Here is a 14,673-nt window from a genome sequence, read left to right as displayed (position 1 = left end):
GCTTTCTCTGGTCACTCAGAAAGGTTCTTGAACATGCTGAATGCCTTATTCCCCTTATTCAGATACTACTTTAAGTCAGTCAATACTGAACTGCTTCTACGAAGAATAGCTATAAGATGCCTCCCTACTTCCACTTCCATTGTTTGGATTTTGTATGCAGTTTAAGCTGACCTAGCTGCTCAATTCCGCTTTTCACTCGACTCCCTGAGGCAGATTTCTACCTCTGCTTTTATGCCAGCACTCACTCAAGCTACTCCCATTCACAGTAAACAAGTCTGGGCAGCTAAACTCTTTGAAAATGATTCTCTTTTTGTGGTAGAACTAGATCTGTGTGTGTATTGTCTCCCTGCAGAGTGAGCTCAAAGTGAGTGCCAACAGAGCAGAGCTGGCAGACTTGCAGATGGATGTCAAGACCATGGCAGCACCACCTTGGATAATTTGTCACTGCTGTGAAATGGCAGGCTCAGGCCTGGAGAGGTTCCGACTCCACCTAATCTTAAACATGAGGTAGGAGTTCAGAGGAGGTGTACTTTTTTCTCTCACTGTAGCAACAAGCAATTTGATCCAGACCTTGAAGAGCTTTTCCCTAGTTACCCAAATCAGCACAAACTCACGATGACAAACCGGTTTTCTCACCAAAATCCCTCTAATTAATCCTAAAATTCCTTGCCTAATTGCAGGGGGAAAGAAAGGATCTGACTACTAGAACAACATACATTGAAGCCCTGCAATAATCCTCCTGCAGCACGGTAGAAGTGGTGCTGTGTGCCCTCTGCTCTTGTTGGTGACAGAAGCCATGCAATGCCCCAATAGACCAGATTCCAGTTTTGTCTCTAGAGCTCTTAGGGTGTGCAAGCATAAAGCCGATGGAAATGGTCCTTGGTGGCCATGCTCTATTGACATGGAGCATGACCGTGCTTCAGCTCCCTGTGGACAAAGGGAAGGGGTTTAAGCTTGTGTATGTTCTGCAAAGAAGGGTTTGTGTTGTTGCAGACTGTTTCCAGCTTCACTGTATTGCTGCTGGAAAAAAATTTAAATACTGGCTGACCTGGTCCATGTTGTGTTAAAAATGTGATGATTGATGAGAGTTTATAATTAGTTTATCACAATCACCTCATTTAAGTTACACTTGAGGGATGAATTCCTAATCTTGGTTTGTATTTTCAGGCACTTGTAATTTCGAAAAACGAGTAATCATTTGAATTAAGATTTATTATGTATATTTCAACTCAAAAGCAATCCTTAGAATAAAGTCGTGCAAAGAGCTTGTTTTTGAATGGAATTGAAATGCATTTTCTAAATGTTGTCTTATAGCAATTTTTAGAAATTAGATCTCCTCTTCTAGAAACTAAAAAGAGAAGAGGCAGCCCAGGAGATCTTATTCATGAAAAATTCCCCAAACCCTTCTAGTCAGTGGGAGTTTCACACCAAGAAAGGCCACAAGATGAGGTAAGAAGCACTTTTTAAATCTGAGCTAACCAAATTATTGAGAAGTGTGAAGTTACTAATAGATTTGCATGTTATACCTAGTCAAGAACTTTTTCATGCCTCATTTTCATTCAGGTTCCCTCTGTTCACGTGTATTTTTAAACAGTGATTTTGGCAATCAGTATATCTGGGTACTTTCTATTCCTGATTTTTGACTTTTTAACGGTAGAGAGGTGGAAATTCTCCTCCCTAGTATTTTTAGATCCTAAAGGCTAGGAACATATCTGTTCTCCTGAAGGTCCTTAAGCTTTCATCAAAACACCTTAGTTATATCAGTTGGGACTGGCAATAACTAAAATAAAATAACTAAAAATGTTCAGAAATGCCATTTATGAGATCTTTTTGTGCTTCTAACCTTTTGATGTTCATAATCATCAGGGTTACACTTTTACTTACTGACCATCTGCCACAGACAAGTTATTTTTTATCTATTAAAACCCCCCATATTTATTAGACTTAGGAAAATATTATTGGATCTCTGTTAATGGAAAACAGAAATCCTGTTGTTCTCTCCTTCAAGAAACTTTGCTTTCTGTTGATATGCAAAATGAAATTTTGGGGTTGCAAGGGTTTTGTCATTTCCACACTCACGAAAATCCTATAGAATTACAGGCCCTTTTCCACTGTCCACAGTGCACAAAAATTTTAGGCTCAGATTTTAGCACCTAAAATTCCTGAGCTCCTGCCCATGGAGAGAATGTGTGTTGTGCTGAGGGCTGAGAGAATTTCTGTTAGCGTAGCTGTAAAAGTTGTCTGGTCCAGATCTAGGCACTGTGAATAAAGGCCATTTCTGTGATCAGCATGATGAGAAAACCACTTGACTGAAAAACAGAAGGAGCAAGACTCAAGCATGGAGAGGAAGAGGCCTAATTCTGGACCAGGGGACTGCTATGAAGAGAGGAACACACCCACAGCTGAATGTTTCAGGAAATGGTGAATTAGAAAAGACTAAAAATTGGCACTGGAGCTCGGAGGATTGTATTGGGAGCCAAATGGTGAAGAGCCTGTGGACCAAACAGACACTGAGAGATGAGCTACAGGGGGGGAAGTGAGAAGAATGTGTCTAGGAAATAGCAGGCTGAGGAAATTGTGTGGGGAATTACAAGATGAAGCTGATAGAAAAGGAGTGAAAGAAAGAAATTGATGGAGAACTTGAGGGTCAGGGCATGTCCAGATGAAGCAGATCAGATTGGGAGACCTGGAGGGCAAAGCCTAGACCTTGCATAGTAATGAAAATATGAGTGGGCTGAAAAACCTGGCAAGCAGAGACTGGGTGGAATAGGTGGGCATATCCTGGGATATCCATTGGCTATATGCTGGAAGGATGCTTTATTAGAACTGTGTATGTTATTGCTTGCTATTCTGTTTGATCCTGTGAAATACAAGATTTTGACAGTAATGACATATTCATCCCTACAGTGGCTATTTTTACTGAAAATGTATTCGTTTTCAAAAGACTTTTTAGGATGTAGATTGCACAAAAAGAGGGATAGGAAAAAACCTATTTATCTATCTCTGAAAGAAAAAAAAATTGTTGTAGAGCGACAAAATTTAAAGATTTGGTCAACAAGTGTTTGCACCAGCTATTCCTGACTTCACCACTTGCAAATTGAAGCACCATTGGCAGCATAAAGAGGAGGTAACTTTAAGAAATGTATTTCATAAGTAGAAGGCAATTTGCTCAAGTATGGTATAAATCCCTTTGCAATCCAGGTCCTGGACTCTCCAGAGGCTTTTCCTGCTCTTGTGGTTAAATCAGGCTATAAAAGCAGTGCCCTCTGCTGCCCAGGACCGAGAGTAGCTGGGCTAACGGATGCTAACCCAAACTCACGTGAGCACCCTTCAGAGTGCTGTGCTATTTCACATGAGTACTGCTTCTCTCTAATACACGTGTTTGCAGGAATACAAATAAATTAGATTCCTTCTTGCTGCTGGAGGTGGCTATTTGTATTCACTGTTGTAGTACTTCCATTCACTGAGCTCAGGTCAAATGTGATCAAAGGGTTTTTAGATGGTCCTTGTCTATCTGAATTTCATAAGCAACATAAAGAAATAGTTTCCTCTGCACTGGTAGATCAATGGCCTCCATGATCTTTGCAAAGTGAAATTTCACACTGCATTTCTCTTCCAGTGTATGTTCTGTGACAGCTTTCTATGATCTCTACACAACTGCTACCACACCAGAGCAGGAAGGACTGATCCCAGTGTGAAAGAGCAGCTTTTTATGAGTTCAACTCCTTCCAGAGCTTTGGGTCTGGTTACTCTGGGAAGCAGAAGTTGTGCTAGAAGCTCAGCACTGAGATGCTCAGGGCAAATCAGCCAAGTTGTTGGGAAGCAGCTTGTCATTGTCGGGATTTGGACCTTTGTACAATGAGCAAGACTGAGAGGGAGCCATGGAATGTTGTGGAGAACTCTAGAGTGCTTAGGGGGAGCTGGAGATCACATAAGAGGAAGGTCATGAGGGAAAATATCATTTGAGCATAGTTAGACATAAAAACTTTCTTAGGAAGTGTCTTCCTGGCCCATGGCCATCCAGAGTTTGGAACACCAGCAATAATGTTGGAGGACATCTTTTGTCCAGACATCAGTGTTCTGAGATCAGTGAATTACTCTACTATTATCAGGGCTTTGAAAGGCATGTAGATTCAAATCAAAATCCGATCTGAGTACAATGCAGATGACAATTCCTTTTCCTGAGCTCTTTACTATGTTCCCCAGCTGTGTTTACTTCCTGCCCTGAATTGTGTGGCATGGCTATATGTGACATGACATCCTTGCCTGTGAAGAACCCATTTGTGTCAGACCTGCTGGTTGTCTTCATGCAAGGAAAAGGGATTGTGACTGCCCAGCCCTAGTATTTATATGGTTACTGTAGGATTCCTCTGAATGTGAAGGGATGCAGCACTGCAGCCCCACTTGCCCTCAGGACTGTGGTGATCCACTTCTGAGAATGTCATGGATCTTCCCAATCCTGGTCAGAGGTCCCTGTACTGTCCCTTCTGCAGAACTTCTAGCTTCTGCTTTCAGAAGAATGGTTAGCTGGCAGGCACCAGATTTATTCTTTTTGGCAGAAATTACACGCATGTCTTGAGACCAGCAATAGTACTTTATTTAGTCTTATCTGCATAATGGCCATTTTTTTCCAAATAGAAGTGAGGTACTATTGATTACTACAAATAATGTCAATTTTTTGGCTCTTGCAGGCTTTCTCAATGCAAATTTCTAGTGGTTCTCTTATAAATTACAACTGATCTTTTGGAGAAGGAAAGAGGACATGAGTTGAATTTGAGCTGGAACTTTGGTCTCATTCTCTGTTAAATCTCTGTGCTTAGTTTCAAGAGATGCCACTCAGCAGGACTGCCTGCTTTTAACAAACACATGACTTAGAACCTGTACTGACCTGCCAGGTTCTGTGCACAGCAGCATCTTTGATAAAATTGACTCCTAGCACAGGCTTATTGTTTCCAGCTCCAGGGAGAATCAGAAACTGCACATTTCAGACCTGCCTAAGTGCCAGTGTCAGGATGTCAGACTGACAGTGATGATTATGCCCCAAGGAGAGGAAGACAGATGGATTTAACATCACAGCAGACTGTGGCTGTCTAGTTTCATATGCTCCGTTTATGGCCATGGGGCAATCAATTTTAGCCAAGGCAATTAATTTATTTAAATACAACTTGACATTTGGCTAAAATTGTTCTGTTGGCGTCCTCTCCATAAGGAAAGGTGCCTGGGAAAGCACTCTGTATTACCCCAACACAGCTGGTCTCAGTAATTAGGACCGGATGGTGCAGCAGGATGCATGCACCCTTAGAGGACAAGTGCTTACTGCTTCTGGCTTGATCTACAACAGGACTGTCTCACAGTTGTACACACAGGAGGTGAGTAGTTGAAGAAGGATTTTGGGAGAAACTCTCAGTTATATTTGAAAAAGTAGGGATAGGTAGCTGCTCCTCTCTCTGTCTGGCTGCAGTGGCAAGAGAGCAGGAGTGAGGGGTTTATGGGATGTATGTAAATTTCTGAGTTGTGGGACCTAGGTCTTCTGCTGGACCTTTGTTGTTGAGGGATTTAAGCCAAAAAGGACTACCTCACTGGAAGCCTCTGTTGCTTATCAGTTCTTTAAGGTAAACAGCAAAGAAAAATTCTGGATACTTTAGAAAACATCTCTGTAGCTACTTCTTCAGCTATAAAATCCTGTTTTCCATGCGGAGTTGTGTAACAGGCTTCAGGAGAGCTCTCTATGAAGGCCAAGAATGGGATTATCCTGATGTTGGGATATTCCATAACGAAATCCTCACAGGCTCTTCTTATTCTCAAGAAACTGCTTTAGGCAGTCTGCACAGTTTGCGAACACTGCTGGGTGATCCTGCGTGACATTCCCTTTTTTTCCATCTTCCCCAACTGTCTTCTTCTTCCCCCTTTTTCCTTCACTGTCTTCTCCAAACCCACACTATATAAGACCCTTTTAACACCATGCTAATACTACACTGTATAAGTCATTAAGACTGAAAGCAGCACCACAAGTTAAGGTGAGAAGGCACGGATCAGAGCTACATCTTAGTCCAGCTGTCCTTCCCAAAAGAAGCATTTTCACTCTGACACCACTCTGACTAGTGTTCAGGGAAGGCATGGGGAATACCCTGCATGGGAGCTTCCTTACCTTTGGATCAATAATTCATCTAATGTTGTTGGATCAGAGTTTGCTGGAGATGGTGTTCCCGTATGAGATAAAACATTCAGAGGCTCTCTGATGGGCTCATAGTGTTTGAGTGAACCTGTGATGTAAGAGAAAGCCAAGAGGGTGTTAAAACAGTCATTTTCTTAATTTACCTTTACTGTATGTAGTGGTTTACTGACACCAAAAGCAACACGAACACCACAGACACAAAGGTGGTTACATTTTAGCTTTGATTTTCAAACAAGATCAAAGTGTCATCCTCTTGTATAGTGCAAATGCAGCTGAGAAAAGGTGAAGTTGGATTTAGGGTATCTGTTCTTATGTATGGGAGTAGCACTCTCACCACTGCAGGCTGTGTCCCAACATGAGTGATTTTCAGTGCAATTTTTTTTAAGCAGAAAATGTTCATCTGTGTGTGCCTGTGAATGCCAATATTTGATTTCCTAAATCAAGGCTTCATTACTGCTCTGCTTTCAGGCACACAGTAGATGTTCCGTTTACTAGATAAATCAAGGTGAGATTCGGTGAGAGAGGAGCTTTACTTTTAATTGCTTCTCCAGTTTCTCTCAGATGAACCACTGATCCTTTCACAGGGAGTCAAAGTTGCATTAAGTCCAAGGCTTACTACTGCAGTAGTTGGCAGGAGAGGATGCATCTCACTTTTCAAATTAAATCTCCCATTGTTTGAGGCTTGTTGATAAATGGCCTTGCTGTTTTTTATTAGAAATATTTTGGTCTAAGTCATAATTCTGTTTGTCTTTCACACTGGTGAAAGCACAGTCAGGTCAGTGCTCTGACTGAAGCATGCTTCTGATGCACACTTTTAATCAATTTTCAGAGGGAAGGGATGACATACAGAGTTTTAAAACTTCCTAAAATAGAGCCAAGGCCTTATGAAACAGTAGTTTGAGTTATTCACTTTGAATAGTTTAAACACTTTATCCTTCTGTCAAAGAAGATTGCTTGAGAAAAAAACTCAACAGTTCTTTTTCCAGTAAAAGAAAAGCATCTATTATGTTTTACAGCTCCTAGGCTATAAGCCAAAGCTAGTCTGGTGCAAAGGGTGCCTATATGGAAGCCTTTCCCTCAGCTGGATTTGGATAATTTAAAATTGTTTTTCTGTGATCTCATTTCTTGAGTCTTTATTTTTCTCATTTTATATCCTTCTCTGTCTTTTCTATCTCTTCCTCTCTTCTTGCCTTCCCCTCTCCTGCCCTCCAGTTGTTCCCTGTGCAAAATGAGAACAGGTTAACATTTGAGCTTGAGTCACATTCTTGGATATCTGCTGTTCAAATGGGTTGGAAGGCATGGATAGCTCACCCATCCCTTCCCATGCTTCCATACTTGTCAGCAAATGCTGTCAGAAGTTCCGGCTACAAATGAGACTGGTTTAGAAGCATCCGCTGTCCAGTTTCAGGGAGTGGGAATGGATTCAGGGAAGTAGAGAGAGCAGAAATGCTGTTTACACAATCCTAGCTGAATTTAAAGGCCTTAGCTCTGGGAAGGACTCGCTACAGTTACCTTGGAGAAAGAACTATTGCTCCTAGCCCAGGTCTTGCTGTGCAGACTGGACAAAAGACACATTCCCAGTATGTCTTGCTTGTAGGCATGGAAGGAAAAACCCTGTTTGGAACGGGTCCTGTTTCAGTAGTGGTAATACGTGGAGGGGAGTGGCAGAGAAGCACAGGTCAGCCTTGTGGATGCTGTAATGAGTTGCTAAGAGAGAAGCCCTTCTCTTAGCTTGTCCTTCCTCAATGACACTGGTGGCAGGGGTGAGGACCTCCTGGGCAGCTGTGGGGACATTGTGACACCCGGGGGAGGGAGGGCTTGTCTGTGCTGTGCTAGCTCTGCAGCAGTGCTCTGGGAGGCGGGGGGAAGGTGGCTCTGCCCTGGTCCTGTCTGCACCCGCAGGGTGGAGATCAGCTCTGCTCTGTCATAGGCAACACTCAGTTTATCCACAAACTTCATTGCAGCAGTAGTAGAATATTAAACAGGAGCTCTTTGCTGCTGTCTGTTTGGAAACTTGGAGAAAGGAAGGCGTTTTCCTTCTGTCCATGCCACAGGGTTGAATGGACCTTTATACTGCTGAAATAGCATGGCTCCCTTGGCAAGGCAGGCAGGACACACCTGTTTTCTTGGGGACATTTCCCACACCTCTTTTATTTGGGGGATGGAGGATGTCAGGTTTTTTTTCTTAAGGAACTTGATCTACTTTCAGGAGCTGAAGAGGTGGCTTAACTGCTACAAAACAAAGCGGTAGCTTCTAGTGGTTTGCACAGCAGTGGAACGTAAGCAGTGGTGTCTCATTTTGATTCATACAGCTATCCAAAGTTCATAGTCCAGTGCATTGATTCTGTTAGATTATAACCTGAAGATAGGATCGGTAACTTTGCTGTGGAGTTTTAAAATTCTATTTCTTGAAGCACCTTGGAGATGGAAACAAAGGGCATTTCCTATGTTCCCAGTTCCAGGTCTCTCTCATTTAGGACTTAGCTTAAAACCACTTCAATTTCCTTCATGCAGCCCTGTTTCCAGTGCTTCTCAGGGTGTTGTACTAGCTCATTTCCTCTCTCTCTCTTAATTTCTCCTATCTTTCTCTTGCTTCTTTCACAGACATCTGCTCAGACAAGGTTCCAGCTCTGAAACTTGAAAGATGTCTTGTTCCAGCCTGGCCTCACAGTCGTGCTCTGTACTGTTCATACTCAGGGAAAGCCAACTCATTCCTTTTGTACTGAAGCCATGGCTGAATGTACGTATGTTCTGGATGGTGTACCTGTTATTTCAGCCTTCTTGTTTAAAGGGAACCTAAGTGTTTCTTAGAGGTCTCTTCAGTGCAAAGTAGCAGTAACTGCACTTTCACAGAAGTCTTGTTCCTCCCTCATAACGAACCATTGTAATTTCCTCTGGTTTTGCTGATTGTTTTCTGTACTTTCGAATATGTCATTTCTGTATGCTAAAGAAGTCTCTACTTCATTGTCAGCTTCATGTCTTTCTCTAAGTTATTTTTCTCTTACAGAGCAGAGGGGTGGCAGTGCAGAGTCCCACATACGTTTAGATTCTCTGTCATGAAGTGTCTTTAAACATCCAACCATTTTACATTTCCAAGCTGCGAAAAGGATGGAACTCCTCTGCCTGCTGTGCTGTAGGGCAGGGGTATTCTGTTATGTGCTGACAGCTGAGCTGCTTTCTATCTTCCTGTCCTCCTTTTCTATTGACTCCTCTAGTTCCTAATCTCACTGAAAAAAGAAGCATAATGCTGTTTGGGTCAGTACTCACCTGTAGCATGCTGCATGTGCATTGCTTCTCTCGAAGTCTTTCTTTTCCCTCTGTTCGGCAGCCTCATGGATCGGTAGTATCTGGAATTTCTTTGAATAGCAATATATTGTGTGTGCAAGTCCCCCTCGTGCGTCACTGGGTCAGCACCTGCTGACTCTTCCTCGCCTTCAGAGACCGAACCTGACTCTCTTAGTACCTGCTGAGAACGGCCCTGCCAGAGCCCAGCAGTGGAGAGCCTGTGCGTGGCTTCTCTCCCATTCTTGTCCATGGCTTCCAGAGCTTGTCTCTATGGCAACTGAGATGGTGGATCAGCAGCAGAGCAGCAGAAGACAGGTAGCCTCCACAACTCCATCAGCTTTATCTGACTTAGAGCTGGAGACAGACAAAATAGAATGTAACAGGAGAAGAGAGAACAAAGTTCTGATTAGTTTAGAGGCCATAGTCCTCTATGTTTAGGACAACGGGAACTTACAGGACTTTTTATCAGAAATCATTCTGAGGTCATCGCCTTACAAGCCTTATTCTAATGTCCTGAGCATTGCTTTGATATGCTCATGGTTGTCATTGCATGACATATGACAGATATTACTGGAAAAATGTTGTATTTTGGTTTGGTATTACTGGCTGATTTAGAGTGTATAACAGATAGTGGCCATGTCCTTTTTTATGAGGGTGAAAATGTTATGGAATAGAAGGTAAGAGCTGAAGAGAAAGCTCTATAAATCTGTCTATTATATGTGTACTTCTCTATGTAATAGAAGAAATAATACCTTTTATAGGGCTGGGTGCCTTCTAATACTTGTCAACAGCATTCACTCCTGCCATGCAGGTAAGTGAAGAAAAATCCATAACTGTCAAGCATGAGGTAGAGGTAGAAGGTATAATAGACAAGATTATATAGTGCAGGGGCTTGATTTGCTTTCCCAGAGTTCCCCTCAAGTGCCAGTGTACCTCCTCATTAACACAGGGACTTCACAAAAATCCTTTGCTCTGTGTGTCAGTATGTGGACTACAACAGGACTCACAAGAATTTTTAGGAGGCATATCACAACAGCAAAATATCGGTTGATCTTTCAGCCTTTGTAGGACTGGATAAAATGTGAACAGATTACTTAAGCATTCTCTGGTCCTTTGCTGAATTCTTTCAGCTGTCAAAGTCTTTCTGAGTATATAACATGATTTTGTGACTGATGGGGCTGTCATGAGTAGTAGAAAGAGATGCTGTATAGGAGATGTGAATATAAAATTGACAGCAGGCTGAGGGAAGGGCATAAAACTGTGCTGTGGATTAGTGAGATGCTGTTTAAAGAAGTCACATGTATCACTGGTTTGTTATGTTACAGTATATCCAAGATACAAGATAGCTTTGAAAGTAGATGTTTCAATTTCTTTATGGGTCTTTGCAATCTCTGTGAACTCATGTGTTCCCCAAATACTTCCCATGCTTGTCCCCAGGGTCACTCCAGCAGACCCTGGGACGTCATCTGTGAATCCTCTGCTTCCCAATATTTTTGAAGGCACTATGATTTATCCTTATAAAGAGAAGGTCACCCCCTGAAATCATGCACTGGGCATGAGCTTATTGGCTCTGCAGAGGAGAATGTCTGCTTTCTTCTTTCATAACCTGAACCACAGCATGCAGCTCTAAATTTGGATCCTGACTTCAGTTCTGCCTTTTGGACTGTTTGGAACTATGGTGGTTGCTCTGGGACTATTTCCAGTGTTAATGGAAGTGTATGAAGGACCTATTTGTTGGTGGTGGTGTTAGGTTTGGTTTGTTAGTTACTCCAAGGTACAGAGATTCACTGAGCCTGTTTCTTTTTCTGTGGGTGTGTGGAATAACGGAATAAAAAGAGCTGCTGTTGGAGACAGTTTGAACAGAAAGAAGAGGCTAATTCTTTTCCTGTGCCTTTCTTTCTGTCCCAAGACTAGAGCCCCAAATGCTTGATCCTCGCAACTGTGATGGAAGTATGTCTTCTAACTGGACTACAAATAATATTACAGCTGTAATCCTACTTAACCCCAAACTCTAACAATTACTAAATTTTTATTTATTTCTCTTCTATAGATTATTTTATGCCTTGGCACTCAAGGAGGTGAACCTGTAACAAGCTCCTTCTCTACATCAAAGTTCCTCTGTGCTCCAAGCGGCCACCCCTTGTCCATGTGACTTAGACTGGGGCCTGCCTCTCTCATCACCTTTGCAAAGCTGACGTAGCTTGCAACATTTTGCAAATTGCTGCTGGTGTTTTATTGAAAAAATAGATAAAGTTTTCACAGGAGCTGCTCACCAGTCAGGAGTAGTTTCAAAACTATGTAAATGTCCAAAGGGATCATTAGGCAAAGAGATGCACACGTGTGCATGGAGAAGGCTGTTTTCCCCTCTCTCCTACCTGGTGAATATGAGAGTACAAGGATGTTGTTGGGCTTTTACAAAGATCCTTGCCAGAGAAGGAGCCCCCTGCACGGCCAGGTGACACTCAGCTGAGTTACCCAAAGATTTATCTATATGTTCAGTACCCCGGCAAACCTCTGTGCTTATCTTTGTCAGATACTACTTCCTTTGTTCATCAGAGAAGTGAAGGGTGCCTGTCCTGAAAAATTTACTTGTTTCCAGGTTATCAAACAGTCTCTTATAAATAAGATCCTTGACCAGAAGCAAAGATAGCAACGGATGAGGGACTTTCATGTTTTCCAGGAGAGGCAGAGGGGGCACACTTTTAGTGTGGTGGTTATAAACAATATATACTGTTTTTTACTTTCTTCAATGAAGAATTCAAGAACAGAATGCATTTCTGAAGTCAACACTTCTGATTTCAAAATTGATACTCTAAGAAAGTATTGAGAAACCATTTACTGCTCTGTCAATCAAATAGTCCTGACTTTTCCAGTTGTTTAGGTGTATTTAAAAAATTGGGATATGTTTAAAGGACACATTCAAATTTAGTATTACATTTTTCTGGGAGCAGTCAAACTGTTCAGTGACCGAGAATGGCTCAAGCATGTGTGGACCTTAACTACCCCTGTCTGAGTGTTTGTAGAGAATTTTTGAAGAAGGTATTAATCTCTGATAGTCAGAGGTAGGTGAGTGCCAGATCTTTCGTCAGGAGTACCCCCTCCCAAGTATATTCACATGCCACGTTGAAATCACATGGCTTGAGTCACCACCCACCTGAATGTGCTTTGCAGGCAAACACTTCCCTGGAGCTCCTGGAGACCAAAGCAGTCTGTAGGGAAAAGGGAAAGATGATAACAGTGAAGCCAGCAAGTGATGCACATACAGCAGCACTCGAAATATGAGTTTTGACTCACACATAATCCAGCCTCCAGGAATTTGGCTGTATAGAAATTTCATTTGCTTATGTAAAAAACTGGCATTTACCAGCAAATGCCATGAATATGCACAAGAACAGCTGAACTCAGGGATGTTGGGTAAGATGCTAATATAAGCTATAAAAGGGACTGAGGTTCCTAGAACAGTGTGGACCTGGACAAATGGATGTCCAGGAAAACAGGACAGGATGTCCAGGATGTGTGTAGGAAACGGGGAGCACTGCTACCTCTGGGAGGGTGGGACTGGAGGTGTTTTCCAGGCATAGGCTGGCTGTGGATGTGACTACTCTATAAAGAGTGTGGACTTAGAGGGATATGAAAGGTATCAGATGTATCAAAGGTGTATTAGGTGTAACTTCTGTTAGCCAGGTAGGGCTAGTCAAAGATAAGAATGCTTTTAGTAGCAGAAACTGCAGACTGAAAGCTGAGATTGCAGCTGTGCAGACCTGCAGGTATTTCAAATGAGTTTATTATGGGCAGTTTGGTGTGGGAGTCTGGAGCAGGAGGTACATTCTGGCACCAGTTGAGCATCTCTCCCTCATCCCACAACGTGCCAGGCAGGCACAGCTAAACGAGTTGTGGCAGAGGCAGACTGTGTGGTCTGTCACTGGTGGCAGCTGCGGTGGGCACTGGTTGCAGAGGGAGCTGCTGGGGTCTGGCAGCCCTGGAAAGCCAGGCTGGCTGCCTCAGCTGTTGCTGACACGGGAAGGGGTGCAAATGGTGTTTGAGCTGTTGGAAAGAGCCACCCCCTTCCCTGCCAAACCTGCGGCTCCACATGCCCTGGCCCCTCTCTCGGTGGCAGTTTTCCAGAGCTCCAGCTCACAGAGCAGGCAGCTGGATCATGGATTCTCTGCCTCCCGAGTACTTTGCTGTCCTGGATAATGGGCTATTTTGGTGTGCCTGGTGCTGGTCCTGATCTGACAGCCTGTGCCACTGGGAGGATTTTTTTTCCTGTACCCTCTCTTCCACTGCCACAAGGCAATCATTTGTGTGGGACTTATTTGGCTCCCTGCTCTCAGCCTTCCCTGCGATGGAAGGGGTGCAGCAGGAGACTGGTGGCTCTCCTTGCTGGTGAATCCAGTCCTTCAATAAATTCCTAATTCCTCTTTAAAGTGGGGAGGTGTATTGGCTGACTGAAAAGTGTTAAGTACTGTAATAAGGAAGTTAACACAAGGATTTTGAAATGAAAACTGCTCAATTTGGTGATGTTATACAATGCTGTTGCCCAGCCTGGGAGAGTAATGAAGATTGCTTAATTAAAACTAGAGACGGACTGAAATCTCCAGCTGTGTGACTCAGGGATGTTTCAGAGCAGAAAATAGCAGGTATGAATACAACTTGACTGAATAGTTTGCCTATATAGGGACACGCAGTCACAGAAGAATTGCCCTTGTCTGACTGTATGATGTGTCCCTAGCACCACCGGGAATAAAGATAACAGTATTGATGTGTCTGACTGTCCGCTCAAATATGCAGGTAGGTGCTCTCAGCACACAGGGCAATGAACTCCTACTCTGAGTTACCTAGTGCTGTGTTAATTTTGCCATCAGCTAAAATCCATCCATAGCTGGGTGCCCCTTTAAATGATGTCCAGCTGCACATCATTTTGTTTTGGGCCTCAATGAAGAAATTGCTATCTTGGCTGTAGTGTGTTTTTGCTGTAGAACGGTAGAAAATATTATAATATTTTCTTCCTTTTTATGTGTTGAAGTTGTTTCAAGTGTAAATGCCCTATTAATGACTCATTTGGAAGGTTTTGGATGCTGAATATCGGGATGCACCTTTCATGTATATTTGATGAACCAGATAGAGCTCTTTTAAGACAAAATTTTGACTTCAAGCCCTTATAAATGACACAGCTCCTTTAATATTTATTCTTTAAATACTGTCTGAATGTA

General features: G+C 42.8%; 2 protein-coding genes across 6 annotated transcripts in view; one reads left to right on the top strand and one right to left on the bottom strand.

The window, feature by feature from the left end:
• Window positions 1-14,673, top strand: part of NEU2 (neuraminidase 2) — a 38,620-nt gene that overhangs the window by 3,453 nt on the left and 20,494 nt on the right. Inside the window, exons 3-4 of one of the 5 annotated variants that reach the window (XM_066194108.1) lie at window positions 353-507; window positions 1,346-1,449. The exons of 1 other annotated variant lie outside the window; for it this stretch is intronic. In XM_066194108.1, the coding sequence (XP_066050205.1) occupies window positions 1,385-1,449 (65 nt within the window). In that variant the 5' untranslated portion in view covers window positions 353-507; window positions 1,346-1,384. Of the gene's footprint in view, window positions 1-352; window positions 508-1,345; window positions 1,450-5,347; window positions 5,370-12,639; window positions 12,875-14,673 lie in introns of those variants that run through there. 3 more of the 5 variants (XM_066194109.1, XM_066194114.1, XM_066194112.1) reach the window with 3 other exon arrangements.
• Window positions 1-14,673, bottom strand: part of NGEF (neuronal guanine nucleotide exchange factor) — a 48,657-nt gene that overhangs the window by 28,000 nt on the left and 5,984 nt on the right. Inside the window, exons 2-4 of the mRNA XM_066194107.1 lie at window positions 12,615-12,669; window positions 9,443-9,814; window positions 6,149-6,263 (exon numbers count right to left, since the gene is read on the bottom strand). Of these exons, the coding sequence (XP_066050204.1) occupies window positions 6,149-6,263; window positions 9,443-9,710 (383 nt within the window). The 5' untranslated portion in view covers window positions 9,711-9,814; window positions 12,615-12,669. The remainder of the gene's footprint in view (window positions 1-6,148; window positions 6,264-9,442; window positions 9,815-12,614; window positions 12,670-14,673) is intronic.

This window comes from Chamaea fasciata, unplaced genomic scaffold (genome assembly GCF_029207755.1).
Source record: "Chamaea fasciata isolate MVZ Bird 193981 ecotype frontalis unplaced genomic scaffold, bChaFas1.0.hap1 SCAF_11, whole genome shotgun sequence".
Lineage (NCBI taxonomy): Eukaryota > Metazoa > Chordata > Aves > Passeriformes > Sylviidae > Chamaea > Chamaea fasciata.
The sequence above is the reverse complement of the archived record's forward strand: the minus strand, read 5'-3'. Positions and strand labels throughout refer to the sequence as shown.